The sequence below is a fragment of the Xenopus laevis genome, chromosome 7L (genome assembly GCF_017654675.1).
Source record: "Xenopus laevis strain J_2021 chromosome 7L, Xenopus_laevis_v10.1, whole genome shotgun sequence".
Classification (NCBI taxonomy): Eukaryota; Metazoa; Chordata; class Amphibia; order Anura; family Pipidae; genus Xenopus; species Xenopus laevis.
In genome coordinates this window covers 110,296,218-110,318,578 of record NC_054383.1, presented here as the reverse complement: position 1 = coordinate 110,318,578, position 22,361 = coordinate 110,296,218, and the positions used below count along the sequence as shown (strand labels likewise).

Below are 22,361 nucleotides of genomic sequence, written 5' to 3'. Positions count from 1 at the left end.
AAAAATGGGAATGGGGGGGCAAACACAGGGCTTTAATGAAAACTGATGGAACAGGAAAGACTTTTTTTTTTTACTTAATTTTTATTCAGCACTTTATTCTTGTTATGTTCAATCAACATTTGTTCACATACAGCGAGTAAAAATTTAACTTTTTGAACATTGTGTATTTCCTTATTTTGTTGAAAAAAACTGATTTTTTTAACAGAATTATTCTGAAAACACATAACCTAATTTAAGCAGGGGCGATTCAATAATATGTATTCTTTGCATTAGCAGGAGTTGAGTAGTTACCATACATTTGGGATTTCCAGACTACTGGCATTAACTTGTTAAAGGGATACTGTCATGGGGAAAAAAACATTTTTCAAAATGAATCAGTTAATAGTGCTGCTCCAGCAGAATTCTGCACTGAAATCCATTTCCCAAAAGAGCAAACAGGTTTTTTTATATTCAATTTTGAAATCTGACACTGGGCTAGACATATTGTCAATTTCCCAGCTGCCCCAAGTCATGTGACTTGTGCTCTGATAAACTTCAATCACTTTTTACTGCTGTACTGCAAGTTGGAGTGATATCACCCTCTTACCATTCCCCCGCCCCCCAGCAGCCAAACAAAAGAACAATGGGAAGGTAACCAGATAACAGCTCCCTAACACAAGATAACAGCTACCTGGTAGATCTAAGAACAACACTCAATAGTAAAAACCCATGTCTCACTGAGACACATTCAGTTACATTGAGAAGGAAAAACAGCAGCCTGCCAGAAAGCATTTCTCTCCTAAAGTGCAGGCACAAGTCACATGGCCAGGGGCAGCTGGGAAATTGACAAAATGTCTAGCCCCATGTCAGATTTCAAAATTGAATATAAAAAAATCTATTTGCTCTTTTGAGAAATGGATTTCAGTGCAGAAGTCTGCTGGAGTAGCACTATTAACTGATGTGTTTTGAAAAAAACATGTTTTCTGATGACAGGATCCCTTTAATTATAGACCCAATTTTTCCAGCAGCTCGTCCCTTTTTTATTAGCCAGCAAAGCTGTCTTGGGTTTCAATATAAAAAATATATCGAGGGCACAGCCTGAAGTCCAGTTATTGCAAGGTTTGAGAAGAACGCATAGATACAATTATGGGATCCATTATGCAGAAAGCTCTGAATTACAGCAAGGCCATTTCCCATAGACTCCATTTTAACCAAGTAAAAATGATTTCCTTTTTCACTGTAATAATAAAACAGTACCTTGTATTGGATCCCATCTAATATATAATTAATCCTTTTTGAAGGCAAAATAATCCTATTGGTTTTAATCAATGCTTAAAGGAACAGTAACATTAAATAACCTCAGGTCCAGAGCATTCTGAAGGACAGGTCTCAAACCTGTATTATAAGAAGCCACATTTGAAGCTCGGATTTGGCCAAATTACATTTGAGAAAAGTTTAAAAACTGGACCTGAATTAGGCGAAACAATGGGGAGCTCAATGGGGAACTCTGAACCCAACAGACTGCAAACACTGAATCTAAGTAAACACCTGATTTACTGGGTGACAACCCATTTACTTTATAATGTCACTGAATTAGCACTACAATATTTGTCACTGAGATGTTAAATCTATGGTCCACACTGGGCATAATATTGGAATGGCTATGTAAAGAACTACTTATACAGGTATGGGATCCGTTATCCGGAAACCCGTTATCCAGAAAGCTCAGAGTTACAAAAACTTTGTCTCCCATAGACTCCATTATATTTAAATAATGCAAATTTTAAAAAAACTTTTTCTCTGTAATTATAAAACAGAACCTGGTACAGGTATAGGATCCCTTATCCGGAAACCCGATATGCAGAAAGCTCCGAATTACGGAATGGCTGTCTCCCATAGACTCCATTTTATCCAAATAATCCAGATTTTTAAAAATGATTTCCTTTTTCTCTGTAATAATAAAACAGTAGCTTGTACTTGATCCAAACTAAGATATAATTAATCCTTATTGGAAGCAAAACCAGCCTATTGGGTTTATTTAATGTTTAAATGAATTTCTAGTAGACTTAAGGCATAAAGACCCAAATTATGGAAAGATATGTTATCCGAAAAACCCCAGGTCCTGAGCATTCTGGATAACAGGTCCCATACCTGTATTTGATCCAAACTAAGATATAATTATTCCTTAGTGGAGGCAAAACCAGCCTATTGGGTTTATTTAATGTGTAAATTATTTTCCAGTAGACTTAAGGTATAAAGATCCAAATTATCTGGAAACCCCCAGTTCCCAGGCATTCTGGATTACAGGTCCCATACTTGTATGTACACTGTATCCACCTGCTGAAGGAGCCACCAATTAGAGTTGCAAGGGAAACCACGGGTCTTGGGTAGAGAGTTGAAGGAAGATGGCGATTTATGCCCACAAACAACATGGAACCCTGTTCTTACCACCTGCCATTGGGCAAGGCAAGCCTTCAGTTTACAGCGTTTTCCTAAAGTGCAAGATGATCCCATTAGTGCTTATCTAACAAGCACTTGTGTCCCAGGAAATGCTGCACTCACTCCTCACACCGTATTAAAAAAAACCAACATGATCAGTAGACCAGGAGTTGAAGGCCAGTTAATGATCCCTTGTGAATTTCATAGATACACTTTTATGGCAGGGCACTGAATACCGTTGGCCTGGCCAAAACCAAACAGTAAAATGAAAAACACCACAAACACAATAGTATTACACTTAAATATTGGTCACTAGCGACCAACCATTTTCATAGCAGGATCTCATTAAAACATTTTTTTTTTCCATGAAGTGCATTTGAAACACTAATACGCAACAATTAAACCCTATAAATTTGTGACCACACCATAAGAATCTTGTGAGGAAGCTCCTACCCCAAACAAAAACGTATTGTATATCCGGCGCCCAATACCTTCATGTAACAAAAAAGGTTTTTCCTTTTTGTTTTTACAGCAGGCTTTTCCACGGTTTATTTTTGTGTACCTGCTCAAAGTCTATTTGTATCCAGCATAGTCTCACGCCACTTGTTAATAACAGAATAACACACCTGTGCTGTTAATATTAGGCATAATATCCCAACGTGTCAGAGTTATAGTTCGAGCTAAGTTTGCTCAAAAAGTACACAAAAGTTAGTTTCCATATAGTTTCATATATTTTGTGCATACGAATGTGACCGATGTTTAAGTGGCCAGCTTTTGGAACGTGAGTCAGCACAAAATTGTAATTTTTATTCACAGACCAACACATCAACACTTTTGACCCCCATAGCACAAGGGGACCTGCAGGCACATATATTTTACCCCATGCGGAGTTCCGTGATGGCTGACCAAAATTCCAAGCTTCTCCTGGCGTGCCTATAGGTTGGAATTGGCTCCCTCTCATGTACACGCCGCCAACCCATGTTTTACCCTCAAGCAGGGCTTCTCCCGGGCTTCCTTTTTTTTGTGTGTATGGTGGGATCTCCCCAAAATATTGTGTGTTCACAAAATGACTGGTTAGATTTGTAGGGTATAATTGTTGCTTATCAGTGTTTCAAATGCACTTTATGAATAAATTACATCAGCATTCCACTTTGGACACGCACTCCAGGAACTCCTCAGAAGCGGCGTAAGGTCAAAGAAAAAAGCTTTATTTCACATCAAGTAACAAAACACCTTAAGCATTTCAAGTGTTTCCACATGACTACGTGTGCAAACACACAAAACACAGGGTCGGACTGGGCCAGCGGGATGCCGGGAAAAAACCCGGTGGGGCCCGGCTCTAGTGGGCTCCGCCGGCCCAGATCCGCCACCTGGATTTCTTTCCAGGACTTCTGCCTCAGGGCCCCCCTCCAGACCCTGAGGGCTACTGCCTCGGGGCCTTCTGTACGGCAACCGCGCCACTGGAAGTGTGTGCAAGTTGATGCTCATGCCCGGTGGGGGGAGGGTTGCAGGACGGGAGGCAGTGAATCAGCAGCCCTCAGAGTCCGGAGGGGGGCCCTGAGGCATAAGCCCAGTCTAACCCTGACAAAACGCGTAAGGTGTTTGGTTACTTGAATCTGGAATGATGATATAAAGTGTTCTCCCTAAGCTATGGGTTTGGGGCACAGCACCTGGACCACCAACAGAGGTTAAATTGCAAATAAGAATTGCAAATAAGATAAAGCAAGCAGCGGGTTCGGGGCAGTTGCACCGGAACCACATCTCAAATCTGGTGAACTGTAAACATTTAATTGCAAAATACAAATGATTAAGAGCCGAAAAAAATAATTAGCACCTGTATTTATTTGGTATTAGTTTTCACTTGAGGAATTAAAACTTGTTTTAATGAGATCATGACGTGTGCTGTGAAAATGTTTTTTTTTTTGGTTGGTCACTAGTGAGCAATATTTAAATGTAGTACATTGTGTAATGTTTTTCAAAAACCTTACTAAAGACGTCTTTTTATAATCTGCAAGGATCAATAGATAATGAACTGAGACACCTAGCTGTACAGTGAATATAGCTGATTCTCTGATAGGCCTCTTATTCATTATATTATAGTTTTTACAAGAAGAAAGCTTGTCATGCTCTAGTTATACAACCTTTTGTATTTTGATGAGTGAATCATCTGTTCTAGCTAATGTACTGTGTGTAATTATTTTAGATCAATATTTGGCATTAGACACGTTCCCGAGGCATCAGCTGCTCACAGTACATTGTAATGGGTTGGCTTTTCTTGTATTACTAACTTGCTGTGGTTATATTTCTGCATCCATTCAATAACCAGCTTTTCAATTAAAAAAAAAAAAAGAAGAAATATCTGTGCAAGCCTTTGTTGCTACTGTATGTTGTAAGAAATATTTCAGGTTGTAGGATCTCTATCTCCTCCTTGTAATCTGCATTCCGTGCCTGTTAGGAAATAAAATAAGGCAACACCATAATGAAGCGTTGTTTGGATTCAGCACATTTGTAATAATTCCTTCATTTTTTTGGGGTTCTCCGGTTATTGTGCAAATCATACTTTAAAGTCGCGCTATCAAAATAAAACATAACTGACTAGACTTTTTCCACATTTGCATTATGAATCATGCATGAGCCGCAGTCCTAAGCTTTCTATCAGAATGCGTTTGGCAGAAGCAAGAAAATGTATGTTTTATTCTCATTGCATTACTAATACTAATTCTGGGGGTCTCCTTCTTTGAAGGTGGCGGACAACTCCAATTCATTTCTCAACAGGATGTTGAACAGAGAAACCATCACAAGGATATCTTTTAGAAGTAAGAATTCAGAAGATCCCATGGGGCAAAGCAATATCTTTTTAACTTGCCGACTCCTGAGAAGGAATATGATCAAAATGAAAATGTGTGATATGCTATCAAGTCTCCAGTGGAAATTTGACCTGATCACACTACTGATTGATAATATAATTCTGTTTAACAACATCTCTGCAAAGGTCTGAGACGAGTAGTGGGGTGGGGAAAGCAATACAGAAGCACTCCCTGCGTAAGTGGAAAAAGGAGGTTGTACACAAAAGCAGTCGCAATGTAGAATATGAAAAACTTCATTTCCCTTCCCTAGAAATGTACATCGGGATGCTAGTTTGGAAATACAGAATTAACAGAGGTTTGTAGGTGCATTAAAACAGCATTCAAAGAACTTTGGCAGGCACCCCAGATTTAACTTCTCAGAAATAGAACTAGATATTGGCATTCACTATTGTAAGCAGCAGGAAAAGCTATTTCCGAAATGCAGTGAAATCTCCGTGGGGCGGAATCTACAGGCGTATATGATTTATTCTAAGTGGTGCGAGTGCATTTGAGTGTCGCTCCTGTAGTGGGGTAATATGCCAGTCTAGAGTATGAAAAAAAAGCACATGGCAATTTTGGTCACTCAATAAAATGTAGATTTTTTTAAAAAAAAATGTTACATAAAGGCTAGTCCTACAACTTGCGTGAAAAATCATGAAACTACATGCTGTTTATAGGTTTTGCCAGCGTGCAGCCGGCATTTATGTCTGTAAGCATCTGCTTAGAACAACTTTCATAAAACTGTGGCACATCGTGGCTTCAGCTGAACAGAATAAATCTTAGAATAAAAGAAACATTTTAAAGAGGGAAGGCAAACAACTGAATAGAGAAGCGAATCCATATTTTTAAATTACTAAGCTTGGCAAAAGTTTTAACAAATGCCATTAAGACAGTGTAGAGCTGCTGGGAAGCTGTAGAGTTGGTTGACGTGGGCTGACAGTTTTAACTTCACAATAAACCCTTTGCATTGACGAGGGGCAACCAGTTATTTCAGTTATTTTACCTGTTGCAAGTCAGGAGCAATTGGGTGTTAGCCAGTGTTGGACTGTAACACCAGGGGCTCACCAAAAAAACTTTAGACCATGGGCCCACCAAAAAATTTTAGATCAGGGGCCCACTCTCAGTACTATTTTCTTCCTCACCTCACTCAACCTCTATTCTCCTAGTCTCTTTTCTTTACATACTATAATCTATTAGTCCATCTATTTAGCCTCTTTGTTCTCATAGAAATAAGGAATGGCCATGAAATAGGCCCAATATTAAGAAGCATGAGGGCCCACTGACACCTGGGCCCACTGGGAGTTTTCCTGGTATCCCGGTGGGCCAGTCCGACACTGGTGTTAGCAGATAGTGTTGCTAGGCTCCAAATTACCCATGCAGCCATGCATGCAAGAGACTGAAATATGAATAGGAGAGGCCTACATAGAAAGATGAGTAATACAAAGCAGCAATAACAATACATTTGTAGCTTTACAGAGCATTTGTTTTTTAGACAGGGGTCAGTGACCTATATTTGAAAGCTGGAAAGGCAAATAATTAAATAAAAAATAAATAATGAAGACCAATTGAAAAGTTGCTTAGAATTGCCCATTCTGTAACATACTAAAAAATAAACTTAAAGGGATTCTGTCATGATTTTTATGATGTATTTTTTATTTCTAAATTACACTTGTTTTTACTGCAAATAATTCACTCTACAATATAAAATTGAATTCCTGAACCAGCAAGTGTATTTTTTTTAAGTTGAACTATTGGTTGTGTAGGCAGCCATCTCAGGTCATTTTGCCTGGTCATGTGCTTTCAGAAAGAGCCAGCACTTTAGGATGGAACTGCTTTCTGGAAGGCTGTTGTTTCTCCTTCTCAATGTAACTGAATGTGTCTCAGTGGGACCTGGGGTTTTACTACTGAGTGCTGTTTTTAGATCTACCAGGCAGCTGTTATCTTGTGTTAGGGAGCTGCTATCTGGTTACCTTTCCATTGCTCAGTTGTTAGGCTGCTGGGGGGGAGGGGATAATATCACTCCAGCTTGCAGTACAGCAGTAAAGAGTGACTGAAGTTTATCAGAGCACAAGTCACATGACTTGGGGCAGCTGGGAAACTGACAATATGTCTAGCCCCATGTCAGATTTAAAAATTAAATATAAAAAAAATCTGTTTGCTCTTTGGAGAAACGTATTTCAGTGCAGAATTCTGCTGGAGCAGGACTATTAACTGATGCATTTAAAAAAAAAAAAACATTTTTTCCCATGACAGTATCGCTTTAAAGGTGAACCGCCGCTTTAATGAATGGGGTTTTGTGCACAACTGACTTCAGGAAAATTTGCACAAAAGCAACTGCAGTATCTGATTTAAAAAGTAAGAGGAAAACTAGTTCATTGAAAGAACATCACTGTCAGTTTATGAGAATATCAGAAGTGTTTGGAGCTATACTATGAATTGCCAAGGAGGCAGATTCCCAGGTACACGGCGACAGTCTTGAAAATGAAAACATCTCAGAAGTGGTTTTCTATATGACAGAAGAGCTAATCGCCAAATTCAGGCTTCATTTTCTTTGCAGTTCTATCAGTGCACTTCATTTCCAAATTGCATAATTCATTCCTACAACTGTTCTGAAACATATTTTCACAGCACATGGTTCAAAGCCCTCTAATATGTGTCAGGAATCGGAATATCATTTAAAAATGTATGAGAATCAGTGCGGAGATACCAAATGAACACATATCCGCAGATTCATGAAAGATCAAACTGAGAGTATCAAGGGGAATTCTCAGCAGTCCGATTTCTTCCCATTTATCAAAACCTGAAAAATAAGGAATGTTTCTAATTAATACATTTATCTAACTTAATAATGGGTCATCAGAATGCGTTTGACTGCAGAAATTCTCAGTGAATCAAATTATTCTATTGATTTGATCACATTAATATTTAAAGGAATGGTTTAGCTTTAAGTGAACTTTTAGCATGTTATAGAATGGCCACTTCAAAGCAACTTTTCCGTTGGTCTTTATTATTATTACCGTATATACTCGAGTATAAGCCGAGTTTTTCAGCACAAAAAATGTGCTGAAAAATTCTACCTCGGCTTATACTCGAGTCAGTGGCAGTGCACATTCCGCCAAAGCTCCAAACAAGCTTTCTCCTCCTCTGTGGGAAGGTTCGCAGCAGCACATTTGATCTCGCACCCCCAAAACAAACAGCGCAAAGGTGGGAGCAGCAGCGCGATCAGTGGGGAATCTACATCAAAACCCACATGATCTGTAACGTCAGCGTGCGCGCCACATACACTTCAGCCGGTATCGATATGGCGCCACACTCCTTGCGCAAAGTTGTGCACTGCTGCTCCTCCTGCGCCGCGGGTAAGCATCATTGTTTCTGGCAGGGAGGGGGGTGTTCTCCGTTGGCTCCTCAGGATCAGGGGGCCCCATTGATGGGTTGCGGGCCCCAACCGAGGTGCAGGGGCATGGGACTCAGTAGCGCACACGCTGATTCAGTAGCATACGCTGACTCAGTAGCAGACGCTGACGTCACTGATCATGCTGCTGCTCCCACCGTTGCGCTGTTTGTTCTCACCACTTTATTTTGCCACTTATTTGCACACAAAAACAGATGCAGCTACAGTGCTAAAATTGTAAAATATTGCAGGTGCTACTTGTCTGCTTTGTCTGTCATTTTTAACAATTCTAATTTTCAAAACATAAATCACAATGTTTATACTGGAACTCACGTGAGAATGACCAGAATACACTTTGATATTGATTTGTTTGCAAGTTCTCAGTCATACAAAGCAGTAAAATACCTTGGCAATTTTAAATTAAAAGACTAAACAAAGGGGATATCATTTTAACATTTTTTCTTTTATGAAACTACAGAATGGTATTAATGTTACCAAGCCATGGATGCTGCAATCCCATACTGTTTTTTTAAAACGCAAAGGTTTAAATAATATTATTAAATATATCTATCTACAAATACAAATAGGATCCTGCTTGTCTAACGGTCTTAGTTGTGTCTAGGCTTATACTCGAGTCAATAAGTTTTCCCAGTTTTCATAGGTAAAATTAGGTACCTCGGCTTATACTCGGGTCGGCTTTTACTCGAGTATATACGGTATCTAAAAAACAAATGCTCTGTAAGGCTACAATTTTATTGTTATTGCTACTTTGTTTTATTCATGTTTCTACTCAGGACTGCGCCTATTCATACTCCAGTCTCTTATCAAATCATTGCATGCTCGCTAGGGTAATTTGGAACCTAGCAACCAGATTGCTGAAATTGCAAACTGGAAAGCTGCTGAATAAAAAAATAAATAACTTTAAAACTACAAATAATAAAAAATGAAAACCAATTGCAAATTCTCTTAGAATGCCACACTCATACTAAGGGGCCAATTCATTAACTTCAAGTGAAGGAATAGAAGAAAAAAAACTTTGAATTTCGAAGTGTTTTTTTGGCTACTTCGACCATCGAATGGGCTACTTCGACCTTTGACTATGACTTCGAACTGAAGGATTCGAACTAAAAATCGCTCGACTATTCGACCATTCGATAGTCGAAGTACTGTCTCTTTAAGAAAAAACTTCGACCCCCTAGTTCGCCACCTAAAAGCTACCGAACCCAATGTTATGAGGGTTAATTAACCCTCGATATTCGACCCTTGATGAATTTGCCCCTAAAAGTTAACCCAAAGGTGCACAATCCCTTTAGTTAAAGTGGTTTTACATGCAACTGACTGCAGGGAAATTGCAGAGACGGCAAGTAAATGAGCCCTTTTATGTTTTTGACTCTTTATACAACTAAAGGTATATTTTGCTAATAAGTAATGTAATAGATATATATATATATATATTTTAACAGATGAAGCCACTGACATTCAAGATCTATCCATTGAAGACCTGTATCCAGAGACCTTTGGATTTTTGACTTATCAGGGATCTATGACCATTCCTCCTTGCTATGAGACTGTTACCTGGATTATAATCGACAGGCCCCTAAACATCACCTCAATGCAGGTAAGCGTCACCTTTTTCTCTACAAACTAAACATAAAGGGGCAGATTTACTTAAGGGCAAAGTGACTAAACGTAAGGGAAAATTCGACAGCGTGACTTCGCCGATTTACTAACGGGTGCAGGAGTAACTTCGCTAGCGAAGGAGATAGACTCTAGCGGTAATTTGCTCCCTTATGCCTGGCGAAGTTGCGCTCTGTCGAATAGACGTAACTACGCAAATTCACTAGGATGCAGATTTTACTGAACGTTACCTCTTGCGCTAGACTTTCCTTCACCACCTCAGACCAGGCCAAGTGCAATAGAGTAGATAGGAGTTCCTCAAAAAATAATTGAAATTTTCACAAAAAACGTTGGCGACTTTTCATGTTTCAGGGTGATAGGCTGCAAAAGATCGTAAATTTTATCTGGAGTACCCGGCTTCCCCCCTACATTTCCTAACATATAGCACATAAACTATACACTGGGCTCATGTGTAGGGCAATATAACAACTCTATTTATTTTATTAAGGTTTCCCGGGCTTGTGTAGTTGAATGTATTGCCTGCAACATATACGTCTATTCAACTTTAACATCCCGATGTATGCAATTAGGTAATTAGGTAATGCTAGCGCAACTTCGATTCGCTTGCCGCAGTAACACCAGTACTACTTCGCCAGCGTTCGGCACCTAGGACGCAATAACCGATTTTAGTGAATTAGCGTTGTCCAGGCAAATCTACACCTGGCGAAGTGTTGCGATGTGAGCGAAGCAGTCACTGGCGAATTTTCGGAGGTTAGTGAATTTGCCCCAAAGATGTAAACAGGTGTGTCTGACCATTGCCAAAAAATCAAAAGGCAAGCATCATGGCCTGTATTTGTTTTAGATCCTGCAGGGAGTTGCTCATCAGTGGAACTTAAATGGTAATTAGGCTAGGCTTGAGCAGGCATAAATATCACAGAGTAAGGTCAGTACTTCTCATATCTACTTGTGGGTATGAACTCTCCGCTATTCTATCAATGCAACATTCATTTTGCTCTTTCCACCTATTTCTAGTACTACCCATGACTTAATAAAAGTCTTTTACTCTGCCCCCACTGCTTCACCAAAATGCAGCAGAAATTGAGTATTTCTATAGAAATACCAGGAAGATGTTTATTCCAATCACCAGCATAGTATTTTTCAGTCCATATCCACAATTGCTGGGGCCAACCAAAAGTCGGACTGGAATTGCCCTGTTTACCCATATAACTTTATGCCAGTTTCTTAATCTCCATGGCGCAATTTTTGGCCCTGCTGAGGGTCACCAAGTTGAACTGTCCTGGTGATGAAACTTACTATTACAACCAGAGAGTAAGCACTATAGCAGGGCATGTAACTTCTACTGCAGGTGATAACTCAAGTACTGAGTACCAGCAAAAAGGTATCAAATGTATTTCTCCCTTATTATTAATAATAATAGGTGTGTACCTATGTAGCCAGAGTACTTCAGGTCTGTCCTTTTATCATAAGAAAGTCTGGACAACTAAGCAACTTGTGTAGTTCAAACTACAATAAATAAATGTTTCTTGCATAAATTCATTCCTGCTGAATTCTATATCTGTCTGATCCAAGCCGTTCATGCTAGATATTATATACATAAATATACAAACAGACAGTAAGCAAGCGAGAGAGCAAATGAATCCCATGCAGTGCATTCACAGTTACTGGTCTGCAGACCCAAGGCTGTCAGCTCTGACAACAATCAATATACTGTATCAGCCATAAATGAAATACTTTAAAGGTTAAAAGGCTTTTACAACAGGAAAAAGTATTGGAAAGTACAGGGGCCATATACAAATGAAGAGAGTTCAGGTCCCAAAAGTACTGCCTTAGTACAAAATATACAGGTATGGGACCTGTTATCTAGAAGCTCAGGACCTGGGGTTTTCTGGATAAGGGGTCTTTTTGTAATATGGATCTCCATATCTTAAGTCTACTAAAAAATAATTTACCATTCATTAAACCCAATAGGATTGTTCTGCCTCTTTCAGGGATATCTTATTTGGGATCAAGTACAAGGTATTTATTATATTATTACAGAGGAAAATTAAAATATTATAGAAGTCAATGGGAGCTATCTTTGGCAAATTTAAAGCATTTTTTTCAGTGCGAGTTTTTTTTCAACCCATTGGAAATGATAAATAGTGTACAAATTTGAGGTAGTGTTTCAAAATTATTTTCAATCAAATTTTTGTGTATTTAGATTTTTTAATAAATAAGTAAACATTTGAATGTTTTTTGAAAGAAACGAGAGTTTGTTTGATTTAGAAACAAACTCTAACATTACACAAATTTGAATTTTGATAAATAAGCCTATTTATTAAGGAAAGGAAAGGGAAAAGTGGAGAAAATTCTTCTTTTGTGGCAAAAAGTCACATGATTTCCCTACCCTTCCCTAATATACATATGTAAATTAGGATTCGGTTCGGCCAGGCACAAGGATTCGGCGGAATCCGAATCTTGCTGAAAAAGGCTGAATCCTGCTCTAATCCCAAACCAAATCCTGGATTCGGTGCATCCCTGGCTAAACCCAGTCCAAACAATGATATCTTCAAATTGGGATAGGGACATCTGCCATTGATTTATACATGACCTCGACAGGTTTGAGATGCTGGGTTTTTGGATTCTGGCTTTTTACAGGGTATAATAAATCTCGAAAAAATTTGTTTTTTTTCATTAAAAATTTGAGTTTTAGTAAATAACCTCCAAAGTGTTCCAGAGTACTTGTAGCATTATTTTCTGGGCAGAAAAAATTGGCTTTCAAAACCTCCAACAGCACCTTTAGCAAGAAATAGCTGTGCAAGGCAGGTTGTACAGGGGTAAAGGGGAAAACTATTAGGGATGCACCAAATCCACTATTTTGGATTCGCGAATCCTTCGCGAAAGATTTGGCCGAATCCCGAACCAAATCCAAATACAGGAGGTATGACAAAATGTCATGCAATTTCCCTCCGCGCCCCTAATTTGCATATGCAAATTCTGATTTGGATGAGGTGGAAGAAGGATTCAGCCGAATCCGAATCCTGCTGAAATAGGTCGAATCCTATATAAAACTATACCCCCAAACAAAAAACTTTACAAGACAATATCATTAGCATATCTCGGACCGAAATTCCGCTGGACACATATCATAATAGAAAACTTGAAAGCTGAAAGAGAGTCTTTATTCAATGAAGAGTCATATGTCTTTGTTTCAGAGGACAATGAAAAATCGGAACACTATGATCTCAGGTGCAGGGAGTGTAAGCTTGGAGGGATCTGTGCGAGGCTGGGGAATATGATCCTTCCATTTAGAGACAAGTACAATCAAGCATAATATCAGACAACGGGAGCAGGCTATATTGAGGCAATTTTTTTATTAGATAATCAACCTCTGTAATACCTGGCCCTGCAGCTATCCTTGAAGTCAGAGAGTTCTTTAAAGACACTTTAGGTTTCATTTAAAAGAAATATAACCAAGCAAGAAAAAGTAGGCAAAGCATAGTGGTTTTTGCACATTGCACTTCACCCCATATAACATTTGCTACTTGTTCACTAAAAATGAACTTTTAGCCATGATGTAGAACTTGATATTCTGAGACAATACATACTTCCTAACTGTCCAGTTTTTAGAGGGACAGTCCCTCTTTTAAAAGCTCAACCCACAGTCCCTCATTTGTCCTGGAAAGTTCTGTTTTTCTCTGCACCGAACAGCCAGAAAAAGAAACACATTTTCTAACTTAATTGGCTTTTGGCAGAGAGCCCAGAACAGCCACAGCAGAAGCTAAGATACTTTTGTAACCGTTTTGAGATAAGCAAATAAGTAATTATAACAATATAACATAACAGGTCCCTTGGGAGACGTTAGACTCACAGCTTAAAGGGCAATTCACCTTCACTAGCAAAACTGTAATACCTAAAAAAAAATATGCTCAAACTTTCATAACCTGCCAAATTTTGTTAAATGAACATGGTAATTAGGGGTGTGGTCACAAAAACGGGCGTGGCCAGTGGGTATGGCAACTTTTTTGGCCCTCTTTTTATTTCCAAAATGTTGGGAGGTATGATTTTACAATTTGTCTTCACTTTTTATTTTCTGTGTTTTTTCAATTATTTAGCTTTTTCTTCAGCAGATGTCCAGTTTAGAATATCAGAAGCTATCTGGTTGCTAGGGCTCAAATTACCCAAGCAACCAGGCAATAGTTTGAATGAGAAACTGGATAGGGGCTGAATAGAAAGGCACTGTAAGTAATGGAAAGTAGCAGTTCAATAAAATTGTAACCTCACAGAGCAATAGTGTTTGGTTGCTGGGGTCAGTGACCCCCTTTTAAAGCTTGAAAGAGTCGCAAAAAAAAGCAAACAATTGAAAACTATAAGAAATACAAAATGAAGACCAATTGAAAATATGGTAAGAATCAACCATTCTATAACATACTAAAAGTTGTAATGACTTTCCATGAACTTCCATGCACTACATATCCCTTTTCATGGTAGTTCAGTCACAAGATTTCTGCTTTTCTGGAGAAAAACAACACCAGCCTTTCATTGTTATCTTCCTATCCCATTTAATACATTTGTCCCAATTTTCTTGTCCAGACCACCAAAATACTGGCCACGTGACAGCATAATTCAGAGACTGAAGAGACTTTCCCTGCTTGTGCCCTGTGTGTGGTGTGTAAGTGTATTGTTGAAATGTCCTTTGCCAGTAAAGGACTTAATATTCCACTCACTTACTTGATAATAAAATGTGATCATATTATGGAGCGTAGAATAGCAAGGGTATCACAGGCAAAACAAACCTAATTATGGGCTCACAGAAACCGCTTTATGTTTTCCAGTTAATGACTGTAAATTGCAATTTGCTGTTTTTTTTAATATTTGCTTTTATCTGCAGCTATAAATTTTCCCCAAAATAATAAGAAAAATAATAACCTTAAACTCAAAGCATTACTGCAAAGAGAATTATAAAAATAAAATTAAGTAAACAGGTTTTTTTTCCCCCTTTGAAAACCAAAGTGTGAAAGCGCGGCAGATCGGTGTATTTGTTATGAGCTACAAGAACTGTCTTGGGTGTCAGCAGTTTTAGTATTATCACCTATTGCACCTGCTGCATTTTGTTTCAAGCAATAATCCATAGTAACCACAGTTTCCATAGCGAGAACTAATTTATATAATTATGGCATTCATGCTGCAAATAAAAATAGAACACACAGTAACATGCCATGTACAATATCAAATTAAACCTGCATTTCAATAAATATAAAATATCCTATGGATCAAGACAGATAGATAGATGATAGATAAATAGATCATAGTCAGATAGATAGATAATAGATAGATAGATAGATAGATAGATAGATAGATGAGAGAGAGAGAGAGAGAGAGAGAGAGAGAGAGAGAGAGAGAGAGAGAGAGAGAGAGAGAGATTATCAGCTATATTAAAATACTCACAGTTGTGAATTTTTTTTGATTTTGGAACTTTCCATTCTTCCTTCTTTGCTGTTTACTTTCTACTTTACTCTTTCTCTCTAGATAGATAGATAGATAGATAGATAGATAGATAGATAGATAGATAGATAGATAGATAGATGATTGATAGATAATAGATTAATATATATATAGATAATAGATTGATATAGATAGATAGATGATATATAGATAGATAGATAGATAGATAGATAGACAGACAGATAGATAGATAGATAGATAGATAGATAGATAGATAATAGATAGACAGACAGACAGACAGACAGACAGACAGACAGACAGATAGATAGATAGATAATAGATAGAAAGATCACAGTCACATAGATTGATAATAGAGAGAGAGAGAGAGAGAGAGAGAGAGAGAGAGAGAGAGAGAGAGAGAGAGAGAGAGAGAGAGAGAGAGAGAGAGAGAGAGAGAGAGAGAGATATTATCAGCTATATTAAAGTACTCACAGTTGTGAACTTTTTTTGATTTTGGAACTTTCCATTCTTCCTTCTTTGCTGTTTACTTTCTACTTTGCTCTTTCTCTCTAGATAGATAGATAGATAGATAGATAGATAGATAGATAGATAGATAGATAGATAGATAGATAGATAGATAGATAATAGATAGTATAAGTAGATGATTGATAGATAATAGATTAATATTTATATAGATAATAGATTGATATAGATAGATAGATAGATAGATAGATAGATAGATAGATAGATAGATAGATAGATAGATAGAGATATTATCAGCTATATTAATGTACTCACAACTGGAACTTTCCATTCTTCCTTCTTTGCTGTTTACTTTCTCTTTACAAGTTTTCTTATTGTCCCTTGTTTTGTCTCCTGCTTTCTCTCTATGTTTTGTTACTGCTTTCTACTTTTCTCCCTTGTACTTGTTTCATATTTCCACTCACCCATTTTTTCTCTGGTGCCCCATCTATGTGCCTTCTGGGCTCCAGTATATCTCTCTCTATCTGTTGCTTTGTCCAGCCTTCTATCCCCTATGTCTGCTGGGGACAGCTTGGAAATGCTTGTCAGTATGTACCTATTGGTATGTATAATAAGTCCCGGAACAGTGCTGACTGCATTGGAATTTAACAATATCACAATAATGGCATAACCTTTAGATTAGTCTGCTTATTTCTGCTGTAAAGCAGTTTTGAAATGATCAGAATGTGTATAATTAACATGCTTATACAAGATCACATGGGTTGAGAATTCATGTCATTAGTAAATAGCAGCCAGCCGCACAGAATGACAATCAGCTTGCTCTCTATAACTCACTGGCTGTGGCTCGATATAGCATCTGCACTTCATTTGAGAGAATTTCACCCCTGGGCTGTTGTGTTGTTAAGCTGGGAGATGGATGGCAGATATGTTTGCTTGTTATGCACACCCCTCTGCAGTATCTGTAAGGGAACAACAATAAAATAAATGCATTATGACTTTGTAGGAGACTTGTTTGGGATTTTGTATGTCATTATTTTTGGACAAGCAGAAACACTTTCAGCAGCTCGCCAACATGGAAGAGTTTTTGTACAGAAAAAAACGTGCCTGCTATTCAGATTTAGATGCATTGAGATTGAGCTGATTTTGTGTGGCTTAGCATTGAAACTGGAAAGGAGCAACTTCTGGGATCCAAAGATTAAAAGACATTGACTTAGGGCAAAGGTTTATAGAACTAAAGCCTAAAAAGACATGGGTAGAAATGCTGTACATGTATGGATTCTGTTATCTGGAAACCTGTTATACAGAAAGCTTCATATTATGGGAAGTCCCTCTCCCATTGACTCCATTTTGGTAAAAATTCACAATTTTAAAAACATTTCCTTTTTTAAAAAATTTCCTTTTTCTCTATAATAATAAAACACTACCTTGTTCTTGATCCAAACTAAGATATAACTCATCCTTAAGCTCCCCATAAACGCGACGATTCTTCTTGCCGAATGACGGATTTTAGCGAAGTATGTCCAATCCTTCGAAATTATCGTGCGGTCAAACTATCGAACATCTTACGATTTTTCGGCCGACATCTGTCAGGAAATTGATCGGCCAGGTCAGTCAGGTTTTAGTTGATGGTAAATTCGTACGATTGTACGATCGTTCCGAGAAAGTCGTGGTCTCACGATGAGGATCGGATCTTTTAAAAATCTCAACATCTATGGCCAACTTTAGTCAAGACCAAATGGAAAGACCACTTATCTGGAAAACCCTGGGTCTCAAGCATTCAGGATAACTGGTCCAATACCTGTATTTTATATACTGAACTTATTGTACTAGCCCAAAAGTTCAGAAGCCCTGTAACATTAATGATCAATGCTTTTAAAGTTGGCCACAGGAAATTCCCATTTCCAGTCTTGTTAGGCCATCGTTTGAGTATCTGTATTTTTGCGCTGCAAAATATTTTAGCGTTATATAAATACATGTTAATAATAATAATTAAAATATTACAAACATTGTAGACCTGGGGCCCCATATATTAAAATTCAGGTCAAGGTTTTTAGGGGGAAAACTCACATTTTTACTGGGAAAAAAACTAGAATTTTTAGATATTTATCATACCCCAAAGCTGCTAAAAATCTGAATCAGAAAATACTCCATCTTAAACTGGTCAAGCTCATGAATCTATGGCAGATGTCACTGAAGTTGTTTCAGGCGCTGGATAATCAGGAAAATTTAGGGATTTCAGTTGATAATCTGAAAAATTTAGGGTTTTCGTTTGATAATCCGAAAGAAGTTTCAATCGTACAATACGAATTAAGATTTTGTTGTGACATTTTGTCGCTCTGATTTTTTAAGAAAGATTATTGATAAAGGAGTTCAAATTGTGGAAGGGAGTTTCCATAAAAAATGTGATTATTTTGAGTTTTAGTAAATCAGCCCCTTGGTGTATTAGGTGCACCAAATTCATAAAGATGGAGAAGACATTATTAGTGTCAGCAATATACCATTTATACAAGTGGTAAAATAGGTGTTGTTGCCCATTAATTTCACAGGCAAAATGGATGTACAGTTCCAGTTGATGCTTCAATGCACTTTGCTTTCTCTGTACTGAAAATGTTACTAAGGAGAGTTTGTGATCAAGGGGCTGAGGAAAAAATCATTTTCTGCTTTGTCCTGAAACTGGTTCAACATTCGAGGAAACGCTTGAACATTCTGGCCGCATTATAACCTCCTTCAATTCCCTTGCTGCTCATGTACCTACAGTAGGAGACAGCAGACTGGGCATAGTTTGACAGAGAAAGCAGTCATGGTAAAAAGCAAAATAAGTTCAAGTGAAAGAATTGTGGTGACAAGGGATATAGGTAGAACAATGCACAAAGCTGTGTGCATTAATATTAAAACACAAACAATAGCATTAAAATGCCACTTAAACCTCCAAATTATTTAGCAATTTATCCAATTATAAAATATCCAAAATAAATTTTATAGTAATGCACATTAAAATAAATATACTAATAATTTTGCTCTATCCAGGTGACTGAAGAGAATAGGTGGCCATTATTCATTGCACACATCCAAGAAGCGAATTGGGGGGGGGGACAAAGACCCTGTCCAGTTTTATTAAACCAATCAAATTTTAGAATTCAAGTAACTCTGAAAAAGGAAAGCAAACGTGGTTGGTTGCTACAGGTTACTTGTACTTGACAAGTAATGCCTGTTTTATTACATCCCTGAAATCATTGATCATTAAGGATTTGGGTGTGTCCAAAGTAGGGATGCACCGAATCCACTATTTTGGATTCGGCCGAACCCCCGAATCCTTTGTGAAAGATTCGGCCGAATACCGAACCGAAATCCGAACCCTAATTTGCATATGCAAACTAGGATTAGGATTCGGTTCGGCTGGGCAGAAGGAATCGGCCGAATCCGAATCCTGCTGAAAAAGGCCGAATCCTGCCCGAATCCCGAACCGAAACCTGGATTCGGTGCATCCCTAGTGCAAAGTCAGTGACTCAGGTGAGTGTAAAAGAAAATCATGATGATTTGACCAGATTTAGAGGTGTTTGAACTTGAAAATAGTTTTTTTATAAATTTTCCTGCAATAAGAGTTGTTTTAATAAATGGGTAAAAGGTTCATTTACCCAGGAAAGGGCAAGACTTCATTTGGTATAACGTTTGGCAGAAACATCTTGCACAAATGCAATGGCTCAGATCTAGGTCCAAATCCAGGCATGTTTCTCCTCTGCCTGCCAGAATGAGACCTGCACTGGTTTCACTACTTGGACTAAGACCTGCTTCCCGCAACCCACACGCAATTAGCATTTTTTCCACATGGGCCTGTATGTATGTATATTTTCTCTGAGTTATTGGTATTGCCGCTTTTAATTCTTCCATGACCTTGTCTTTCTTCTTGCATAGATGCACTCTTTACGTCTACTGAGTCAGAACCAGCCGTCTCAGATCTTTCAGAGCATGAGTGACAACTTCCGACCAGTTCAGCCACTTTTCCACCGAGGCCTGAGAGGGAATCTTGACTTTCGAAAACCAGGCCGGAAATGCAAAGGAGCCAACTATAAACTTCACAGTAGGAATAATATATTTTGTTTTTGTCTCCGGGCAGAATGGGGTATAGCAAAGCAATATCTAATGTTGCAATACTATCATTTGTTGATCTTATTTTATAAATGCTGATTACTCTAAAATGATCTTAGTGAGCCCTCCTACAAAAGAGAAATGTAAATACAGGACTTGAACTAAACATACTTTTCCTATCTTCTTTTTTTTTTCAGTTGATAGGCCTACGTCTTCCAATGCAAACTAAAACAAATCCAGCCATCACCTCTGTCCAACCTACAAAAACCTAAACAAGCTTTGTGGAGTGAATGGAAACTGAGCGACTGGGTTACTTGAACTGTAAGCTCATCTTTTCAATAGGAACTTTTTACAAATTTTGCAAACGATTTGGAGAAAAATAGACATTCCTTTCACTTTAAATAAAAAGTGGGGTCAATATATTGTGTATTATTCATAAAGAGCCAACTTTTAAAATATTATAGCCATGTTGGAAATTTTAATCTCCGTTTTATACAAAGGCTTTTCATTTCATCCACCGAAAAAAGCCAATGAGCAGAGAAGTCAGAACACAGCCCAGATCCCATTCATTGATGAGTTTGAGGATGCTGGGATTTGTACCCCAGATAACTGACATCTCTGCCTTTAAAAGCCAGCCTGGACTCTAAATACAACAGGACACTGCCTTTTCCGTTAAAAGACAAACAGAATTAAGTCTACAAAGTAATAAAGGTCTGTTGGAATTTGTACAGTTTTATTCTGCTTTGATCAGTAATAATATAAGTATGAGATGCAAATGTGGTAATCAATACTGGCCATCTCAGTTCACCAATAACAGCACTCCATATTGCTTCAGCCTATGGCTATCCGATCTCATCCTTTTCCACTCCATTCCATTGGCTTTTATGATGGTTTATGGCTTTCAGCAGTAACATTGGAGCTTTATCTTGTCTATGTTGTCACTTAATAGGACAATAACTCCTAGTCCTATCTACTGCTTGCCACAATTTGAGAGTGAGTTTTGTAACAGTTATTTCAACCCTCAATACGGTGTATTTTATATGACTTTTTTCCTCTACTTTTACATATTGACTTGGAGTGGGCTCAGCTTAAAGCCAGATATGATGAAAACAGTCATTTTCACTCCTAGATATACCTGAAAACCCAGCATAAAGGTCAGTTATAATAAGATTTGGGGTGACTATATATCTGCTGCTCTAGATAATTTTGGAACTGTGGCTGAATGGCTGATACAATATCTGTACTCATTTCATGAGCTAAGTGGGTCCCTGACTAAAGGTTGGAACTTCAAGGCGGAACTTGAACTGAACTGGTTTACAAGAATTTAAAAAAACATACTTTAACAGATTAACAACATGACAGCAAATGTGATTTGTTGTGACCAGTTACTAGACCATGGCAAGTCTTGCCTACTTTATTACATCCCTCAAATCAATTATGGCTCTGTGCAAAATCAGTGGTTCGATGGCTCAGGCCATTTCAGAGGAGTGACTGGAATCATAATGTTTTGGCAGATATATTTTTGTATTATTATTTTTATATTAATTTGTCTAAATGGCCACACCTGGAAGCAAAAAAGTTTATTGATAGCATTGATAGCGGCAAATGGAGGAAAGTAGCAAATAAAAGTGCAGTGTTGAGCTTATATATTTAATATATTACCCAGTCTCATTGCTGCCCAGATGAATGCTTAAGGGCCCAATGTGACTGTCCAAGGAATTTTTATGGCACCCAAGAACGTCTAATAGTTCCACAGACTTTCTGGTATGACACCATCAGTTTAAAGGGGTGGTTCACCTTTAAGTTAACTTTAAGTATGTTATAGAATGGTTAATTCTAAGCAACCTTTCAATTGTTTTCCATTATTTATTTTTCATAGTTTTTTTAATTATTCGCCTTCTTCTTCTGACTCTTTCCAGCTTTCAAATGTGGGTCATTGACTCCATCTAAAAAACAAATGCTCTGTAATGCTATAAATGTATTGTTATTGCTTGTTTTTTTTTACTTGTCTTTATGCTCGGGCCCTCTTCTATTCAAATCCCAGTCTCTTATTCAAATCAATGTATGGTTGCTAG

The 22,361-nt window shown here is 37.9% G+C and overlaps 1 protein-coding gene across 1 annotated transcript in view; it reads left to right on the top strand.

Moving 5' to 3' along the window:
* ca11.L (carbonic anhydrase XI L homeolog) overlaps nt 1–21,820 on the top strand; it is a 162,875-nt gene extending 141,055 nt beyond the window's left edge. The window contains exons 6-9 of the mRNA XM_041569510.1: nt 5,162–5,234; nt 10,119–10,273; nt 20,113–20,278; nt 20,484–21,820. Coding sequence (XP_041425444.1) covers nt 5,162–5,234; nt 10,119–10,273; nt 20,113–20,278; nt 20,484–20,515 — 426 coding nt within the window. The 3' untranslated portion in view covers nt 20,516–21,820. The remainder of the gene's footprint in view (nt 1–5,161; nt 5,235–10,118; nt 10,274–20,112; nt 20,279–20,483) is intronic.
* The last annotated feature ends 541 nt before the right edge of the window (nt 21,821–22,361 follow it).